The 17,725-nt window shown below is 48.3% G+C and overlaps 1 protein-coding gene across 2 annotated transcripts; it reads right to left on the bottom strand.

Moving 5' to 3' along the window:
• Positions 1–3,075: 3,075 nt before the first annotated feature.
• Positions 3,076–17,497, bottom strand: slc9a5 (solute carrier family 9 member A5). 2 transcript variants are annotated; one of them, XM_040199676.2, is made up of 16 exons: positions 17,018–17,497; positions 12,500–12,802; positions 11,997–12,160; positions 10,543–10,621; positions 10,284–10,461; positions 9,633–9,853; positions 9,029–9,231; positions 8,726–8,815; positions 8,438–8,508; positions 7,842–7,968; positions 7,621–7,712; positions 7,378–7,504; positions 6,711–6,860; positions 5,592–5,661; positions 5,349–5,474; positions 3,076–5,280 (listed from the first exon to the last, which is right to left on the bottom strand). In XM_040199676.2, the coding sequence occupies exons 1-16, from the start codon at positions 17,364–17,366 to the stop codon at positions 4,724–4,726; spliced, it is 2,907 nt and encodes a 968-aa protein (XP_040055610.2). In that variant the 5' UTR covers positions 17,367–17,497; the 3' UTR covers positions 3,076–4,723. The 2 variants fall into 2 exon arrangements, with proteins under 2 accessions (XP_040055610.2, XP_077942228.1); XM_078086102.1 differs by lacking the exon at positions 12,500–12,802 and having other exon boundaries at positions 17,018–17,485.
• Between the last annotated feature and the right edge of the window lie 228 nt (positions 17,498–17,725).

Raw genomic sequence — 17,725 nt, forward strand, 5'->3', positions numbered from 1 at the left:
AGCTTTTGTTCGTATGTCTTACGTGGTCCTGCTCTGTTGAAGTGCTGCTTTGAACTAAATGCTAACGTGCTGATGGTCAGCAGAAGTTCAACATATTCACCACCTTAGATTCACATGCTAGCATGCGAGGTGTGACCTTTGAGGCCCGAGAGGTGACCTCTGAGAGGCCTCCATGGAGTCTGCCTTGGATCCAGACCTTTGAGGTTTCTGCCAGGCTTCCCTCGAGGCCTTCCTGAACCCTACAACCCGAGTCCACCTTCAATGTCCTTGAACGCCCCCCTTCAAAAGACTGCTGAATATGGAGAGGGGGTGGGGGCTCTCCACAATCCGTCAATATGTCACTAAAGTAAAGAATTGAGGATATTTATAACTTCTATTACGTGAGCTATTCACTTATTAACTGTAAATTAAGGACCGTTACTATGTGGCACTTTCATGGTACACTGCCAAGATTTAATTAATTTAATTTAATTTAACTTCATTTACGTTATGTTATTTCGGTTTACTTTTGAATGTAATGTTGAAATGTGTTGAAATAAAGTAGCATAACTTTTTTCTAGTGGTTGGATATGCTGTTATTACCGAAGTCTTTCTACTTCTTATCATTGGTAAGAATAAGACTTCAAACAGCTTTTTCTTTAATAATTTAAAAGAAAAAATAATCTGTTCAATATTTCTTTACAGAGGCTACTTCCATATTGTGTTAAAATGGTTATTGCATTATTGATTTTTTTTCTCTTACAAAAAATTAGAGAATGTAATTCATCTGTTGATTTTTAAAAATCATCAAACAAGTAGGAAGTGATTATCAACCTCTGAGCAGCAACCTCAGAATTCAGACTCTGAGTAGCAAACTCAAATGTTTTAAATAACCGTTTTATCGATTTAGAATTGATAATCGACAATCGGTTTAGAATCGAATCGTGAGGTGCCAAGAGATTACCACCCCTCATCATCATCATCATTACCATCATCACCATCGATATCAGCAAGATTTTTTTTCTGTCACACAGCATCCATTTTTTGACATGATCAATATCTGTCTCCCATTGACTGATTGATTAATTGATGATTGTTTCTGCTTTGTGTCCAAACCTGATGACATCACGTCTCTAAAGAGCAGAACATGTCACAGAGGAATGTGAGCAGGGTTCACACCTCGCAGAACAATTCACCGCCGGCCAATCAGGAGAGGCGAGGTAAGCCCTCGCTGAATGAGGCTTTGAAAACACAGCCGTGCGCCCATGTGGGTCCAAGACCGATGATCGGAGAAGGAATAATAACCAGATAACACAGTCAATGTGCCGTGGGTCAATTAGTGGAACACTTATATTCTCCTTATTGTTCTGGGACCAGAATTACAGTACTGAACAACGTGTTCAGAGACTGGATGTGACTTGATATATTTAATGAAACAGGAAGTGATAACGAGCTTTTATTGTACTAGGCAGTATGAAATATGAACTGATGATAACACAGACTACTCACTGCACGTACTCGTTATCTATTAATATTATACAAATGATCTCTACCATAAAATACTTTATACCTGAGTCAATGCATGATGACTGTCTACTATTGATCCTAATAACAGGAATATTGTCATGCGTCGAGCTGTGTTTTGTTCAGAAATGACATTAAATGAAGACAAAGTCAGTGTGTTGAATATTGTATTGTGATTTGTACTCGGTCCTCTGACGTTCTCACTGAGGTTACTTCGTGTGCTGATGTGAAGGTTTTGGGAGAAAACAACGTTGCATGTACATGTGCGAGTTTAAAGCCCTCTGAGAAAAATGGTTAATTAGCGATTTTGGGCTATACAAAATAAAATGAATTGACTTGTGATGCGCGTGTGTCTTGTCCACGTGCTACGCTAGGCTATGTATAATTACACAATCACACCACTGGACTTTACCAACCACAGCGTGTTCACACTGTGCTCATCACAGGAGATAAAACACGTCTAAATATTCTCCTTATCAAACTGCTCCAGGGTTATCAACCTGTAATGTAATTAAATATACCATATACATTTATGTATACATCTCCCTGTATGTACGAGATTAAATATACTGAGTTACTGCCTGATCGGATTAGCAGTTCAGTGATCCATTCATATCCATTCATCCATCCATCCATCCATCCATCCATCCATTCATCCATCCATTCATCCATCCATCCATCCATCCATTCATCCATCCATCCATCCATCCATCCATTCATCCATCCATCCATCCATTCATCCATACATCCATCCATTCATCCATCCATTCATCCATCCATCCATTCATCCATCCATCCATCCATCCATTCATCCATCCATCCATCCATCCATTCATCCATCCATCCATCCATCCATCTTCACACCGCTCATCCTGCACACGGGGTCTTGGGGGGCTGGAGTCTGTCCAGCCTACTTCAGGTGATAGACGGGTTCATCCTGGACGGGTCACCAGCCAATCACAGGGCTCCACAGAGACACACAACCATCCACACTCCCACAGGCAACTAGAGTCACCAACCAACCTGATCCCCAGAGCAGGTCTCTGGACTGTGGGAGGAACCCGGAGAACCCGGAGAGAACCCACGCAGACACGGGGAGAACATGCAGACTCCACACAGAGAGGCCACTGGGCGGAGTGGAACCAGGACCTTCTCGCTGTGAGGAGACGGTGAAAACCACCACACCACCGTGCCGTCCCTCAATACAACTAGTGGTACGGTATTTAATTAACATTGTATATTTGTGTATGTAACTCACATACACAAATAGTCGCCCCAGTGGGGCGGCACGGTGGCGTGGTGGTCAACGCCTCACAGCGAGAAGGTCCTGGTTCCACTCCGCCCAGTGGCCTTTCTGTGTGAATGGTTGTGTGTCTCTGTGTAGCCCTGTGATTGGCTGGTGACCCGTCCAGGATGAACCCGTCTATCACCTGAAGTAGGCTGGACAGACTCCAGCCCCCCAAGACCCCGTGTGCAGGATGAGCGGTGTGAAGATGGATGGATGAACTCTACACCAGCAGATATATTATAACCAAAGTAAAAGACTTCTCCTGCAAAGATGCAAAGACTCATTCAGATAAAGATCCTCATGTTTATTGACACTATTGATCAGAAGCTGACACGTCTGAAACAAAGTTGAGGTTCTTTTTATTGTCCTCGCGACACTGCTGGGATTGGATCAAACTGCTTTTGGTGTCTGTGGTGGAGCCAGACGGACGACCCCACCTCACAACTGATCTGTAGTCAGCTGGGCGACGTGGGAAAAGGCCTCCGCACGTCCCCCAGGAACCCAGATCCATCTGACACATTAGACACAAAGAACTGGAGGATGAAGGTCACAAACACACGAGTATTATCTTATTGCTGCAGTCTGACATTTGTGTCACATTGATGGACTCCTGATGCTGTATGATGCGTTCAAGTCACCTGGGCGTTCTCATACTTATCATGCCAACCCCAACACGGTGAATCTGAGCGGTTTCTAGCGCAGTTGAAATGTGAGCGAGGTAGAAATACTTTTTAAATACATCTCTGTTTTTGTATCAAAACAACAGAACGTCAGAGAACCAGATGTGACTCAGCTGATTTTCACCTGCTGTTCCCTCGTCTGGAGGTCAAAGTGTTTCATGGTTCGATGTCTGAAACAAGCGTTCAGTTGTCAGATATGCAACAGGTCAGTGAACGCCCCTCTGACGGTCTACAGGTCCTCACTAGGACACGCGTCCTCCTCGGGCCTTTTACTTCACGTCGAACATCATCCAAGTTCCTCAGTGAAGATGATCTTGATGCACAAATGAAATGTCAGTATTATGCAATCAACCAAAATCACACGGTGGAATCTGATTGGCTCTTTGAGGATGAACCAGTGATCAGAACTTTAGACCAAACGATTCCGCGGGTCTCCTTTGTCCTACACGGCCTGAATGCAGCACAAGCAGTGCAGAGCTTTTGTGTTGTTAGTGTATTGTTGATAAGATGGTTTATTATGTTATAATGTGTTGTATTGTCTATATTGTTAGTTTGTTGTTGTTGTGTTGATGGTTTCTTTGGTAAAACGAGAGACATAAACAAAGCCAGCTGGAAGACTCAACAAACACACACCAAAATACCTTCCTACAAAATAAAATAGATCTCAGTTTTATAAAATCCAATAGTAGATTTGATACGAGCTCCGTGACATTTAAACAGTTTGCAAACACACAAATGGCTCCATGAAAGAATCAATATCACGACATGAGTCCTGATGGGATGTGATCAGCATCAACAACTGATCAATAAACTACAGTTATAACTGAAGTGGGTTTAGTGTTGAAACGGACCCCAGGACACTAATCAATAAAAATAATTACCCAAATAATCAACAATCATGATCTTATTGTCTTTACGGTAATGATTCACATCGTAATAATAGTAAGCTGACAGGAAGCGACGCTGAAAGGCTGTAACCTGTTGCCATGGTGACGCACGGTCACACCGGAGATGTGGAGGTGACTTTTGACCTCTGCAGTCCGCCACTTCATGGTAAATGGAGGTAAGATGAGCTGCTCTCCTATTGGACGGTGTGTAGGCGTGTGCAGCAGGTGCGCGTGATCTGGGACCAGAGGTCACAGCTGGGTGGGCCCCCGGCTGTGACCTCTGACCTCTGCAGTCCGCTGAGCTGCTCTCCTATTGGACGGTGTGTAGGCGTGTGCAGCAGGTGGGCGTGATCTGGGACCAGAGGTCACAGCTGGGTGGGCCCCCGGCTGTGCGGCTCGCTGATACCTGGAGGCGCCGTCACCAGGCTCCTCAGGTAGACGCAAGGGTTCCTCCTCCTCCCAGAGCCGGGGGCGGAGCCTGGCAGGGGGGGCGGCAAGGAGCCAGGGGGCCTCAGAGGTGACATGAGGGGCTGCATCTCCGGCAGCGCTCTACCTCCCCCATCTTCCTCGTCCTCCTCTTCCTCCTCCGTCTTCTGCGGGAAGCAGAAGGAGCCCTGGGCCATCTGAGCTCCGATGGAGGAGGTGCTGCCCGGTGGCGTGTAGGAGGCCGGGCGGGCCGCTCCCACCCTGGACAGGGCGCTGACCCGGGGGTGCAGCGGCTCGGCGGGGGCCGGCGGGGAGGAGATGCTCTCCAGGGAGGAGATGCTCTGGTTCCAGGCCTGCTGGAGGTCCACGGGGATGATCTTGGTGGCCTCCACGGACACACAGGGGGGTGGGGAGCCCACGCTCCCCTTCCACGGGAGGTGGGGGGAGGAGGGCGCCAGGGGGGGACTCTGACCGCCATCCAGGGTGGCTGGGACAGCTGGAGGACACAGACAGTGTGTGAGTGTGTCTCTCAGACTGAATGTGTGTGTGTGTGTGTGTTCTCACCTGATCTGGGTTGTTGTGTTGGTGTCTCCACCTGACGGGCTATGAAGGTGATCCCAACGTCTTCGTCCTTCTCAGGGTCTGAATGTCCTCTGTCCTCCTCCGACTCCACAGGAACCACCACCGGGTCTACACACACACACACACACATTTATTATTCATATTGTCATATGATATTATATTAAGAGTGTATTCTGTATGTGTTTCATATGTATGTTGTATGTTTCACGCGTGTTCATTATTTACTCTTGTCCTGCCAGCTGACGTTGCGGCGGGGTTTGTCTCCGCCCTCTTCTCTGGAGTCAGACCCTCGGCGCTGAGGAGGAGGAACAACAGAGGTGAGGACAGGAAGCAGACCTCAGGTCAGCTTCAGACCACAGAGCCTCTGCTGCTGCACCCGGTCTGTGAGGACAGGACTAGAAGACCAGGAGGACCAGCATAACCAGTAGGCGACTGAGAGGACTGGTCCACACAGGCCGGACACACTTTTAACTGGTCAATTATAAATAATCATCTTTATTATAAAGGGCATTAAAGGGTTATTAATAAGCCAGTGATTGTGGACTAAAAGTCTCTCACAACAAACAAATACAAACACTCCTGTTCTACACGTCTCCCACCGCCACGTGTTTGGGGAGGTTTTCCTGTGCAGAAGGACAGACGATGTCGCATGTGTACAGACTGTAAAGACCAATTTGTAATTTGCGGTTTTGGGCCATCCATCCAATCCGTCCATCCGTCCATCCATCCATCCATCCATCCATCCATCCGTCCATCCATCCATCCATCCATCCATCCGTCCATCCATCCATCCATCCATCCATCTGCCCATCCGTCCATCCATCCATCCGTCCGTCCGTCCGTCCGTCCTTCCATCCGTCCATCCAATCCGTCCATCCGTCCATCCATCCATCCATCCATCCATCCATCCATCCGTCCATCCATCCATCCATCCGTCCATCCATCCATCCATCCATCCGCCCATCCGTCCATCCATCCATCCGTCCGTCCATCCATCCGTCCTTCCATTCATCCGTCCATCCATCCGTCCGTCCGTCCGTCCGTCCGTCCTTCCATCCGTCCGTCCGTCCGTCCGTCCGTCCGTCCTTCCATCCATCCGTCCTTCCATCCATCCATCCATTGAATCTGTTAGCAGTACAACTACTACTACCACCACTCTACTTATACTACTGCTAGAAGAAGTAATACTAGTAGTAGTGGTAGCAGTAGTATGACTTGGATCAGTAGTACAAGTAGAAGTAGTAGTAGTACTACCCTTACTACCACTACTCGTAGTACTGCAAGTAGAAGTAGTACTAGTGCTAGTAGTAGTACACACAATACTGCAGTACTCGTGGTGCTTGCCTTCTTGAGGCTGCGGTCCTTCTTGTGCCGTTTGTGTCGGGTGGACTTGAAGTTCTCCATGCGGCTCCTCATGTTCCTCTGGAACACCTCTCGGTCCTGGCGCTCCTTCTCCCCCAGAGGCATGAAGTGTCTGCTGTAGTGAGACTGGTACTACTCACCCAACAACAACAACAACAACAACAGCGTGACTCACTACCAACAGTCACAACACACGTTTATCTTCTAAACACCAGTTCAAACAATTAGAAAGTAAAGTGTTTTTCTTTTTGCTGTTACGGCCTCCTACAGTGCCCCCTCCAGGGGGACCCCACCCCCAACAAACCCTGCTACCTCCTCAAGGCTCTGCAAGGAACCCTAGATTCTACTCAAGGAACCCTGGAGTTTATTTAAGGAACCATAAAGTCTCTTTAATGAACCCTGGATTCTACTCAAGGAACCCTGGAGTTTATTTAAGGGACCATAAAGTCTCTTTAAGGAACTCTAGATTCTACTCAAGGAACCCTGGAGTTTATTTAAGGAACCCTACAATCCACTCGAGGAACCCTGCACCTCTTCAAAAACTCTTAAACGAATTCAAGGACGCAAAGAATGTCTCATGGAGGCATTGACCCCCATAGAACCCTAACCAGATGTCACTGCAATGAATGTTACTGAGTGTTTTTATTACACGTCTCCTGGGCTTGTACAGGTTCCCTGACAGGAAGTGATGCGTCTCGCTTTCTTCCTCCACTTTGGCTCCAGGCACATTATCGATCACTTGGAGGTCCAGACACACCCCGCTGCCATTCTCACGCCTGGAACACAACAACAACAACAACAAGTCAACAACAACAACAACAGCCCACTGTCTCCTCAACAAGACATTAACAACCCATTAAGAACAAGGCATGGGGACAGTCATGTGACTCACAGGTAGTTGGTGACGTTGGTGACTTCGGGGAACGAGGCTCTGCTGGCCATCGAGGGCAGGGACAGTCTGGCTGAGGTCAGGACGTTCCCCCCCTACGCGCGCGCACACACACACACACACACACACACACACACACACACACACACACACAGTGTTCAGTACATGTCCACGTCTGTTGGCCACCTTAAAGCATCATCACAGATCTGTGATGTCATCATCACCTGGTCGATGACACTGATGGCGTCTCTGATGTTAATCTTCTGATAAGCCTCCCACAGTTCACTCTTCCTGTAGACGGACTTCCTCAGCAGCAGCTTACTCAGGTAGTTCTTATCAAACTGCTCCCACCTGAGAGGGAGAGGCAGACAGGCAGGGGGGAGAGAGAGAGATCTCTATATATGTCTATACAGGATGATAATGTCTCCATGGATCAGAGCGTCTGTGGTGAAGGAATAAAGCTCCTCCTACTGGCCACTGTGTGTATTACAGCATTACTAAGTGCAATGGTGACTATGAATATGTATATAAATAAACTTATATATGTATGTCTTGATATATAAACATGTGTGTTATTATACACATATCACAGTAAATATGTTGGTGTCACTCTGATGTCTTATGATATTAAATGTTGGTATATCTTCATCATTCTGTTTACTAATCATCATACGAACAATTGAGTGATGTAACTCCGTTATGTTCATTCTGATCACATGACGTCTATGACACCGATATGGGGGGGCGGGAGGGAGGGGGTGCAGATGTCCGAGGACATCCCCTGTGTACATATTGTAGAGGCCTCTGATGATGGACTCACTTGTCTCTCCAGTGGTGGTATCCCTGAAGTCCTGCTATGTCCTCCACTGCTGCCAGGGTGTGGTCAAAGGCCTGAGACAACAAAGACAACAACAACAACAACAACATCAGCAGCATAGGAAGACCAGTGGTGGCTGAGACGTCTGGAGACAGAAATGTAAATCCTGGGAGAACTTGTTGTAGGTTTGAATCTTGATTGCAAAGGAGACTTGTGATCAAAGATCAAAGGTCACTGCAGCTATGTGCTCACAGAAGGAGCTAGTAGTAGTACTTGTAGTAGTACACTCACCCTCTCGTGGATCTCCTCATTGATCGTCGGCTTCCTGTTGGTGGAACGAGGAACTTTGAGCCAGTCGACGAGAGGTTTGATGGTCAGACCCTGATGGAGAAACACATGATGAAGATGAGGATGATCAACAATGAGGTAATTCAGACAACAAGTCATAATTCTTAGATGTTTATATTTGCAGCTTTTCCTTTTGAGTTCTCCTTCTTCAAGCTGAAGATGTGACCACTTCAGGCACCCGACAGAAAATGAAGCGCCGCTAAATGCGTCTCTTTGAGAATCAGGGATCCGAGAGTCCCGTCCTACCTGAAACATGACGGTGAAGAAGACGACCACAATCGTTGTGGCAACAAAGTAGTCCTTAGCCTTGACCTGCTTGCCGTCCAGTAGCACCACCAGGGCGAACGCCACAGCACCTCGCAGGCCGCCGTACGACATCACCACCTGGTCAATCTTGTCCAACGGGACGAGGCGGAAGCGGTTCAGAACCCAGGTCTGACCAATCACACCTGGAGCACAGGGGTTAGCAATGGACAAGGTGGGGTGACCAGGTACGCCGGCGCCCAATCGGAAGACTTTTGATTAAAATGAAACCTGCTAACGGCTCTGAATCTGAAACTGTGAGAGGTCAGAGGTTAAATCCTCTTCTAAGCGTGACATTTCAACAGTAAACATCAGTGATCAGCGTCACAAACTCTAGAGCAGAAATGTCAGCAAGCACAAAAGGCCTGGACAAAGAGTCCATCGTGCTGGTTGCCTAGAAACCAGATATGTGTGTGCTTGTTGCAGAGACACTGGACAGAAAATTTCACTAAATCAGTCATCGTTCTCTTTAGTTCTCTCTCGACTTGATCACAGACGAGATGTTCGTTGTTCCGTTTCGATGAAAACATGCCAAACGGTGACAAACCTGCGGCTCTGAAGACAAAGATGAAGACGAGAGTGCAGGACACCAGGCCGGTATCCCAGGCCCACTTGGACTTGTCTACTGCTGAGATGCCGAGGAAGATGAAGATGATTGTCTCTGCGATGCTGGCCAATGTCTTCATTGTGTACTTCACCGTGGTCCGGGACTTCTGGGAGATGTTGGCCTCCACATATTTGTTGGCACCGATACCACAGAAGGTCATTCTGACAAGAGACAAACGTGGAGTGATGGAGACGCAGGTGAGAAGAGGCCTGAAACTAGTTTGGGCAGAACCACATGGAGGACACCGGTCTGGTGGGAAATACCAAGTAATTATCAAATGACCAACAAAATGGATTTAGCAACCAGCCCAAACACCTCGGCAACGCCGTAGCAGCCAACTAATAACCCTAAGCAACCAGTCCTTACACCATAGCAACCAACCAACAAACCTTAGTTACCAGTCTTTACTTCATTAGAAAGATGAAAGTTGATCTGTAGTCTACATAGTCTGTCATTGTGGTCCCTCCGGTAGACTGGTCACAGAGGTCACTCCCGTTGTACTGGTCACAGTGGTCCCTATTTTTGTACTGGTCATAGTGGTCCTAGTTCTTGTACTGGTCTTGCTGGTGTTAAGGGGTCAGCAAGACTTACGATAGAATTGCGGACAGCGAGAAGAGCTCGGCGGTGAGGTAGGCCAGGTAGACCAGCAGGAAGACAAAGAGCGGCTCGATGATCCGAACCTTCTTGGTAAAGCGAGTGATGAATCCGAGGATGAGGGCAAACACCAGACCCACCAGAGTCCCGCCGATGCTGACGATGAGGAAGGAGGCTGTGGAGAAAGCGAAGAAGGAGTGAGGCGAGGAAGAAGAGTAAAACCTGCTTTTAAGTGTGTTTCTTTGTGTGACCTCACCAACTCCTTTGAAGTAATCTGCCGTCTGAACGTTGTCCACTCCCACTTCCACAAAGGAGATGTAGACTTTATATAAAACCTGGAAACCAGAGACACTTTAAACTGTTGATGACAGGATCATTGTCATGACAACTAGGACCATTTATAAAGTCACGTACTAAACTGTGACGTCCATTCATTCGTTTAAAGTTCAACCAGCTTGTAGAAAGTTACAGACAGTGTTCAACCAGCATTTAACCATTTGGGGTCAACGTGGCCCAGGGGTAGCGAGGGTGCGCTGGGAACCACAAAAATGTAAAATCCACGGGTTAAAAATGTAATGTAAGTCACTTTGGATAAAAGCGTCAGCTAAATGACCTGTAATGTAATGTAACCCGAAAGCCCCGCCCCCTTTTCCTCTGGGAGTTTTTCCCCACACTCAGGTTGGTCCACTTGTTGGTGGGATTAGCTGGTTCTCATTTGAGTGCTGCTAAGGATTAGAAAGAGTTAATCTGCTCAAAACACTCTAATCTCATCTTTCTCTAACTCAGTAACAAGCCTCCTCTTCATCCAACATCTGGTGGTTCTGTGAGGAGGAAGGTCAGAGGGACCTTCTGCAGTTTCCTCCGGTCAGACCTTTCAGACTGTAACAACTGTGTGTGGGACATATGGACGGCCGGGGGCTATCTGAAATAGTATTTTGCACAAATAAGGTGGAGATGCTCAGGTGTAGTTGATCCAGGACTCCCGGTCTGCTTGTGGTTCTGTGAGGCCTGGTCTACACGCAGTTCCATATTGTTCAAAACTGATATTTTCTTCTTGATCTAAGATCTACGCTGACGACATGGCCGACACCCCGGAAAAAGATTCTGAGCATGCTCCGTTTGTATTTGTTGTCAACAAATACCAAAGAACGCTTTGTCTATTTACACGTATGTGGGACATGAAAACATCTCAGGTTTCTAGAAAACGGGTCTCTTTATGAGAGCTAGTCATCTCGGTAGAGGATAGGTGGAGAACCACTTCCATATTCTTCATGTAACCACAGTTTTTATGGATCTACCCCTAAATAGTGACTTAAAGCTCTCAGTGTGGGGAGGAGAGGATGAGAGACCATGTCAGTTATGAAGAGAGAAGGTGGGGTTGTCCTCTATGTGGGGGTCTGGTTGACTGGATGTTGATGGAGATGGTGGTTCTACTGTTTACTCTGGACCTTTAACCTGTTCTAGTTGAGGAGGTCTCTGGTAGGACTCTGGTCATGTGTCTGGTTCCATGTGGACTTGTTTGGTAGGTTGGACCATTATGTGCTGGTCTGTGTACTCACAGAATCCTGAAGGTATTTGTACCATGAATAATACTACTCCGAGCTAACTGATGGTCGATATTTACCTTCATCTGTTGCCACAGCAACACAGCAACACGCTTAACATGGCGGGGCGTGTGTGTGTGTACGTGTGTATGTGTTTGTGACTCACCACGGTGACCGCGTCGTTGACCAGCGACTCTCCGAAGACGATGATGAAAAGCGTGTCGTTCACGTGGACTTCCTCGAACACGGCGAGCACGGCCACAGGGTCGACGGCCGAAATCAGCGCCCCGAACAGCAGGAAGTCCATCAGGTCGGCCTGCACACGCTCATCTAAACGCACACACACACACAAACACAGCTTTTATCTTCAGGCGCGATGAGTTCCTTGTGAGTTCAGCTCCAGATACACCAACGTGTCTTCACGGGGTCATCGTTACATCATCAGGGACCCTGGGGTCATTCTAACAGCTCAACGATAGAACTACCAGAAGTACTCTTTGATGTTTCTTTTGATGTTCGTTCAACAATGAGTTCATTCTGTGAGAGAAGAAGAGTCTTTTCAAAAGACCTCAAACGACCAGGGAGACCCTGAGCGTTGTGGGCGTGGCCTGGTCTTAAAGGAACCCTAACCCATAAACACTGTGTGTGACATCATAAATGGGGACCGACCTATGACCCCCAATAGCTTGGCGGCGTACAGGCAGAAGCCGGTGCAGAAGGCGTTCCACAGCGTCCCCACCACGGCGTACGTCAGGATGGCCCCCAGGTTGTCGAAGAAGAGGCGGGCCGGCATGAAGTACCCGGCGTCGCCCACGATGGTTGGCAGCAGGAAGAGGAAGAAGAGGGCGGGCTCTAGCTGGTACAACTGCTTCTCATTGGCTATAAGGACCACCCCGCCCAAAACCAGACCCAGCAGGATCAACATGCAGCTCTCCGGAACCACCGTAGTGAACCGCTGGGAGAAGTGAAACACTGGAGGACAAGAGACAGACGATGAAGAGACAGGAGACAGAGGATGAAGAAATAGGAAGAGACAATGAAGAGACAGGAGACGAGAGACAGACAATGAAAACACGGGAGTCAAGAGATGAAGAGACAGGATTTAGACAAGGAGGAGTCAGGAGACAAGAGACAGGAGATGAAGAAAGGACACAGAAGAGGTTAAACAGTTGGACACACATGAAGAAGCGTGTCATGTTCCTGCGGGGGCCACACATCTTTACAACATTAATAAATTGCTCTCCTCGTTGATTCTTTGTAGTTTAACATGATTACTTTGTTGAGGACTATTTTCAGCGGCGGATGGATCCACATTAACGTATTAGTGAGGAGATGAAAGGCTCCGATGATGTCAGAATTGATGTAAGTGAGTTTAAACACCCTTTAGAAGGTGATGAGTCATCATCTCTCACCTCATTGGTCGGCAGGTTTGATGATGGATAACAGGTTTATTTCCATATGGTTGTCATGACGAGTGTACATGACCCCGACATGTGAACATGTGAGACTCTCCTCTCATCTCTTTCCTCCTCTCTAGACTCTCTCTGCCCTCTTACGACACGACGGACTGGCAAATCCCCTCCGGCTCCGTGGCTGTCTCAACCGGTCCGTGCCATGAGAGCCACCATGCGAGCGTCGGAAAGGAGATGGCGTAAATATAAACGACCTGACGACCTGCTTGAATTTCAATCTCTCCTCTCCTCGTTCTCTGCCTCTATCTCTGCTGCCAAAAGCTCTTTCTACCAGTCCAAAATCGAATCCTCATTCTCTAACCCCAAAAAACTCTTCTCGATCTTCTCCAATCTCCTCGAACCCCCTACCCCTCCTCCCCCCTCCACCCTTCTTCCGGGAGACTTTGTCAACTACTTCACCAAGAAAATAGCTGACATACGCTCCTCCTTCTCAAACCCACCACCTACTTCTCGCGTCCCACCGACCTCACCTCTTTCGCCCTCACTTCCCTCTTTCACCGCCCTCTCTCCTAACCAAATTCTTACCCTAGTAACCTCTGCCCGTCCGACCACCTGCCCTCTTGACCCCATTCCATCACATCTTCTACAATCTATCGCACCTGACCTTCTTCCGTTCCTTACCTTTCTCATCAACAACGCTCTGTTATCTGGCTGTTTTCCCAATTCTCTGAAGGAGGCAAGAGTCAACCCTCTCCTGAAGAAACCCACCCTCAACCCTTCTGAAGAAAACAACTACAGACCGGTCTCTCTTCTTCCCTTCTTGTCCAAAACCCTTGAACGTGCTATCTTTAATCAACTCTCCTCTTATCTCCACTGTAACAACCTCCTTGACCCCCACCAGTCAGGTTTCAAGGCAGGCCACTCTACAGAGACTGCTCTCCTTGCTGTCTCTGAGCAACTCCACACTGCTAGAGCCGCCTCTCTCTCCTCTGTCCTCATCCTTCTGGACCTCTCTGCTGCATTTGACACGGTCAACCACCAGATCCTTATTTCCTCCCTTCAAGAACTTGGTGTCACAGGCTCTGCTCTCTCCCTTCTCTCGTCCTACCTCGATGGCCGCACCTACCGGGTAACCTGGCGAGGATCTGTGTCGGAACCGTGTCCTCTTACTACTGGAGTTCCTCAGGGTTCCGTGCTGGGTCCCCTCCTGTTTTCGCTTTACACCAACTCTCTTGGCGCTGTCATTCGCTCGCATGGCTTCTCTTACCACAGCTATGCCGATGACACCCAACTAATTCTCTCCTTCCCTCGCTCGGACACCCAGGTGGCGGCTCGGATCTCTGCCTGTCTAACTGACATCTCTCAGTGGATGTCCGCCCACCATCTGAAAATCAACCCCGACAAGACTGAACTACTTATCTTTCCCGGAAAAGATTCGCTTACCCAGGACCTGACAGTCAACTTTGGAAACTCTGTGCTAACGCCCACTTCGACTGCTAAGAACCTCGGCGTCACACTCGACAACCAACTCTCCCTGACTCCCAACATCACTGCGACAACGCGATCCTGTAGATACACGCTCTACAACATCAGGAGAATACGTCCCCTTCTCACTCAGAAGGCAGCGCAGGTACTGATTCAGGCTCTTGTCATCTCCCGCCTGGACTACTGCAACTCCCTCCTGGCAGGTCTCCCTGCCACCGCCATTCGACCTCTGCAGCTCATTCAGAATGCAGCAGCTCGACTGGTCTTCAACCTTCCGAAATTCTCCCACACTACTCCACTCCTCCGCTCTCTTCACTGGCTACCGGTGGCCGCCCGCATCCAGTTCAAAACACTGGTGCTCACGTACCATGCTGTGAATGGATCGGGTCCAGCTTACATCCAGGACATGGTCAAACCCTACATCCCAACCCGCACTCTCCGCTCTGCATCTGCAAAACTACTCGTCCCTCCCTCACTGAGAGCAAAACACTCGACTAGGTCTCGACTCTTCGCTGTCCTTGCGCCGAAATGGTGGAACGCGCTCTCTGAAGACATCAGGACCGCAGAGAGCCTTCACATCTTCCGCCGCAAACTAAAGACACACCTCTTCAGACTCTACCTCGACTAAAGACTAACAAATTGCAGCACTTAAATTGTACTTGTGACGTCACTCATCTATAGCAAATTGTAAATTCGCTTATTTGAGGAAATTGCACTTTCTTGTTTCTTGTTCTCCTGAGTTTGTACCCTATGGTTGAATGCACTTATTGTACGTCGCTTTGGATAAAAGCGTCAGCTAAATGACATGTAATGTAATGTAATGTAATGAACAACAAGGTCTGCCAACCAGACACACACACGCACACACACACACACACACACACACACACACACACACACACACACACACACACACTAGATGGACATGTAGTGTCTCTAACCACAACATTCCCAAGTCTCACAAAGCTCCATCAAAACATGCTCCTTCAGCATCTTCATCATCACCACCATCTTCTTCATCATCAGCATCTCATTCACACTTTAACGAACAAATGTGGATTCATCCAACAAAGTCAAACTGACATTTCAAAATAAAAGTCTGTAAACGATCCACGGAGGTTTTATATTAATCAAATCTTCTGAGCAGATATTCAGAGGGACAAAGAAGAGAAGAGCAAGGACGCTTTGATCACATGACCAGAAACAAGTGAATCATCTGAAGGAGTCTCAGCGTGACCCTAGTCACCCCATTAATAGCCAACCAGAGACAGAGAGACAGGAGACGGAGACAGAGAGAGAGAGAGAGAGATAGTGGAGTGAGGGAGGAGACATGAGAGCCATGGAGGAGAGAGGATACGTGAGAGAGAGGAGGAGATAGGAGAGGAGAGAGTTAAAAAGAGGAGAGGAGTCATGAAAGGAGAGAGGAAACAGAGGAGGACAGAGGACAGGAGAGAGGAGACAGAAGGATTCCTAAGTTCATTCACTAGAGATCAGAACAAATGTTTACTGACGACGAAGGATGATGTCATCGTTTAAGAAAGAAGATTTAAACATGTTTCCCTCATCAGGACATTTCTCTGCTGCTGGTTTCTATGACATCATTGCTATGTTGATGACATCACACCAACTAAAGTAGTTCTTGACATTGAACTGTTATTTTATAGATTTCATGTAATGACCTGGTAGACTATCTAAAACCAGTACCAGAGACCAGTACCTATCCAAAACCAGAATCAGAGACCAGTGACAGAGACCATAATCTAAAACCAGCACCAGAGACCAGTACCTATCCAAAGCCAGAATCAGAGACCAGTGACAGAGACCATAATCTACAACCAGCACCAGAGACCAGTACCTATCCAAAACCGGAATCAGAGACCATAATCTACAACCAGTACCAGAGACCAGTACCTATCCAAAACCAGAATCAGAGACCATAATCTACAACCAGCACCAGAGACCAGTACCTATCCAAAACCAGAATCAGAGACCAGTGACAGAGACCATAATCTAAAACCAGCACCAGAGACCAGTACCTATCCAAAACCAGAATCAGAGACCAGTGACAGAGACCATAATCTAAAACCAGTACCAGAGACCAGTACCTATCCAAAACCAGAATCAGAGACCAGTGACAGAGACCATAATCTAAAACCAGCACCAGAGACCCGTCTCCAGGATTTCTTTCTGAAACTCATCAGACTTTTTTTCACTGAGTTATCCGACATAGTTTTACATCCAGAACTCCCGGTCTGGTTCCGGTCTGGTTCGTAACGGGACCAGTACTCACAGATCTTGGCCACACTGGCCAGCAGTAGCCAGGTGGCGATGATGTAGGGGGTCTGCACGTAGCTCCACTCCCACTGGACCACCCGGTACCCGCCGCCGTGATGATGAGGGTTCCCGTCCTCCTCCCCTTCTCCGGGACCGGGCGGCTCCTCCACGGCGGACCGGGCCACGGCCACGTCGGACGCCCCGTGCTCCGCCCGGGGCTGCGGGAGGACGAGGAGCGGCGGGGCGGAGGGGGAGGCGGGGACGGGCGGAGAGAAGCCAAGCCCCGGCCCCCCGAGCGGCGGAGCGCCGCTACCGGACAGGTCCGCGGCGGCCAGCAGCAGCAGCATCACACCGAGCGGCTTCATGGTCCTCCCGGTGCTCAGCGGGACCACATCCTCCGGAACCTTTATATACACACACCGACACACCGAGGGGAGCGGGGGCCGAGGAGGGAGGCCGGCCGCCGGTTTACAACATCAACACACTCCGGTAACACGGAGGAGGAGGAGGAGGAGGAGGAGGAGGAGGACATGTGACCCTGTTTAAAGAGACGGGACCCTGCAGGTGGAGGACCTGGTACCGAGGCGCTCTGCAGTAATACTACACCTCTACTACCATCATGAGTATACTGTATAATAATAATACTTTAAGGATTTATTGTACTCTATTACAATATGTAACCCTTATAGTACTAATAGGCTGCTGGTCCATATGCGTAAAATAT

The sequence above is a fragment of the Gasterosteus aculeatus genome, chromosome 12 (assembly GCF_964276395.1).
Source record: "Gasterosteus aculeatus chromosome 12, fGasAcu3.hap1.1, whole genome shotgun sequence".
Classification (NCBI taxonomy): domain Eukaryota; kingdom Metazoa; phylum Chordata; class Actinopteri; order Perciformes; family Gasterosteidae; genus Gasterosteus; species Gasterosteus aculeatus.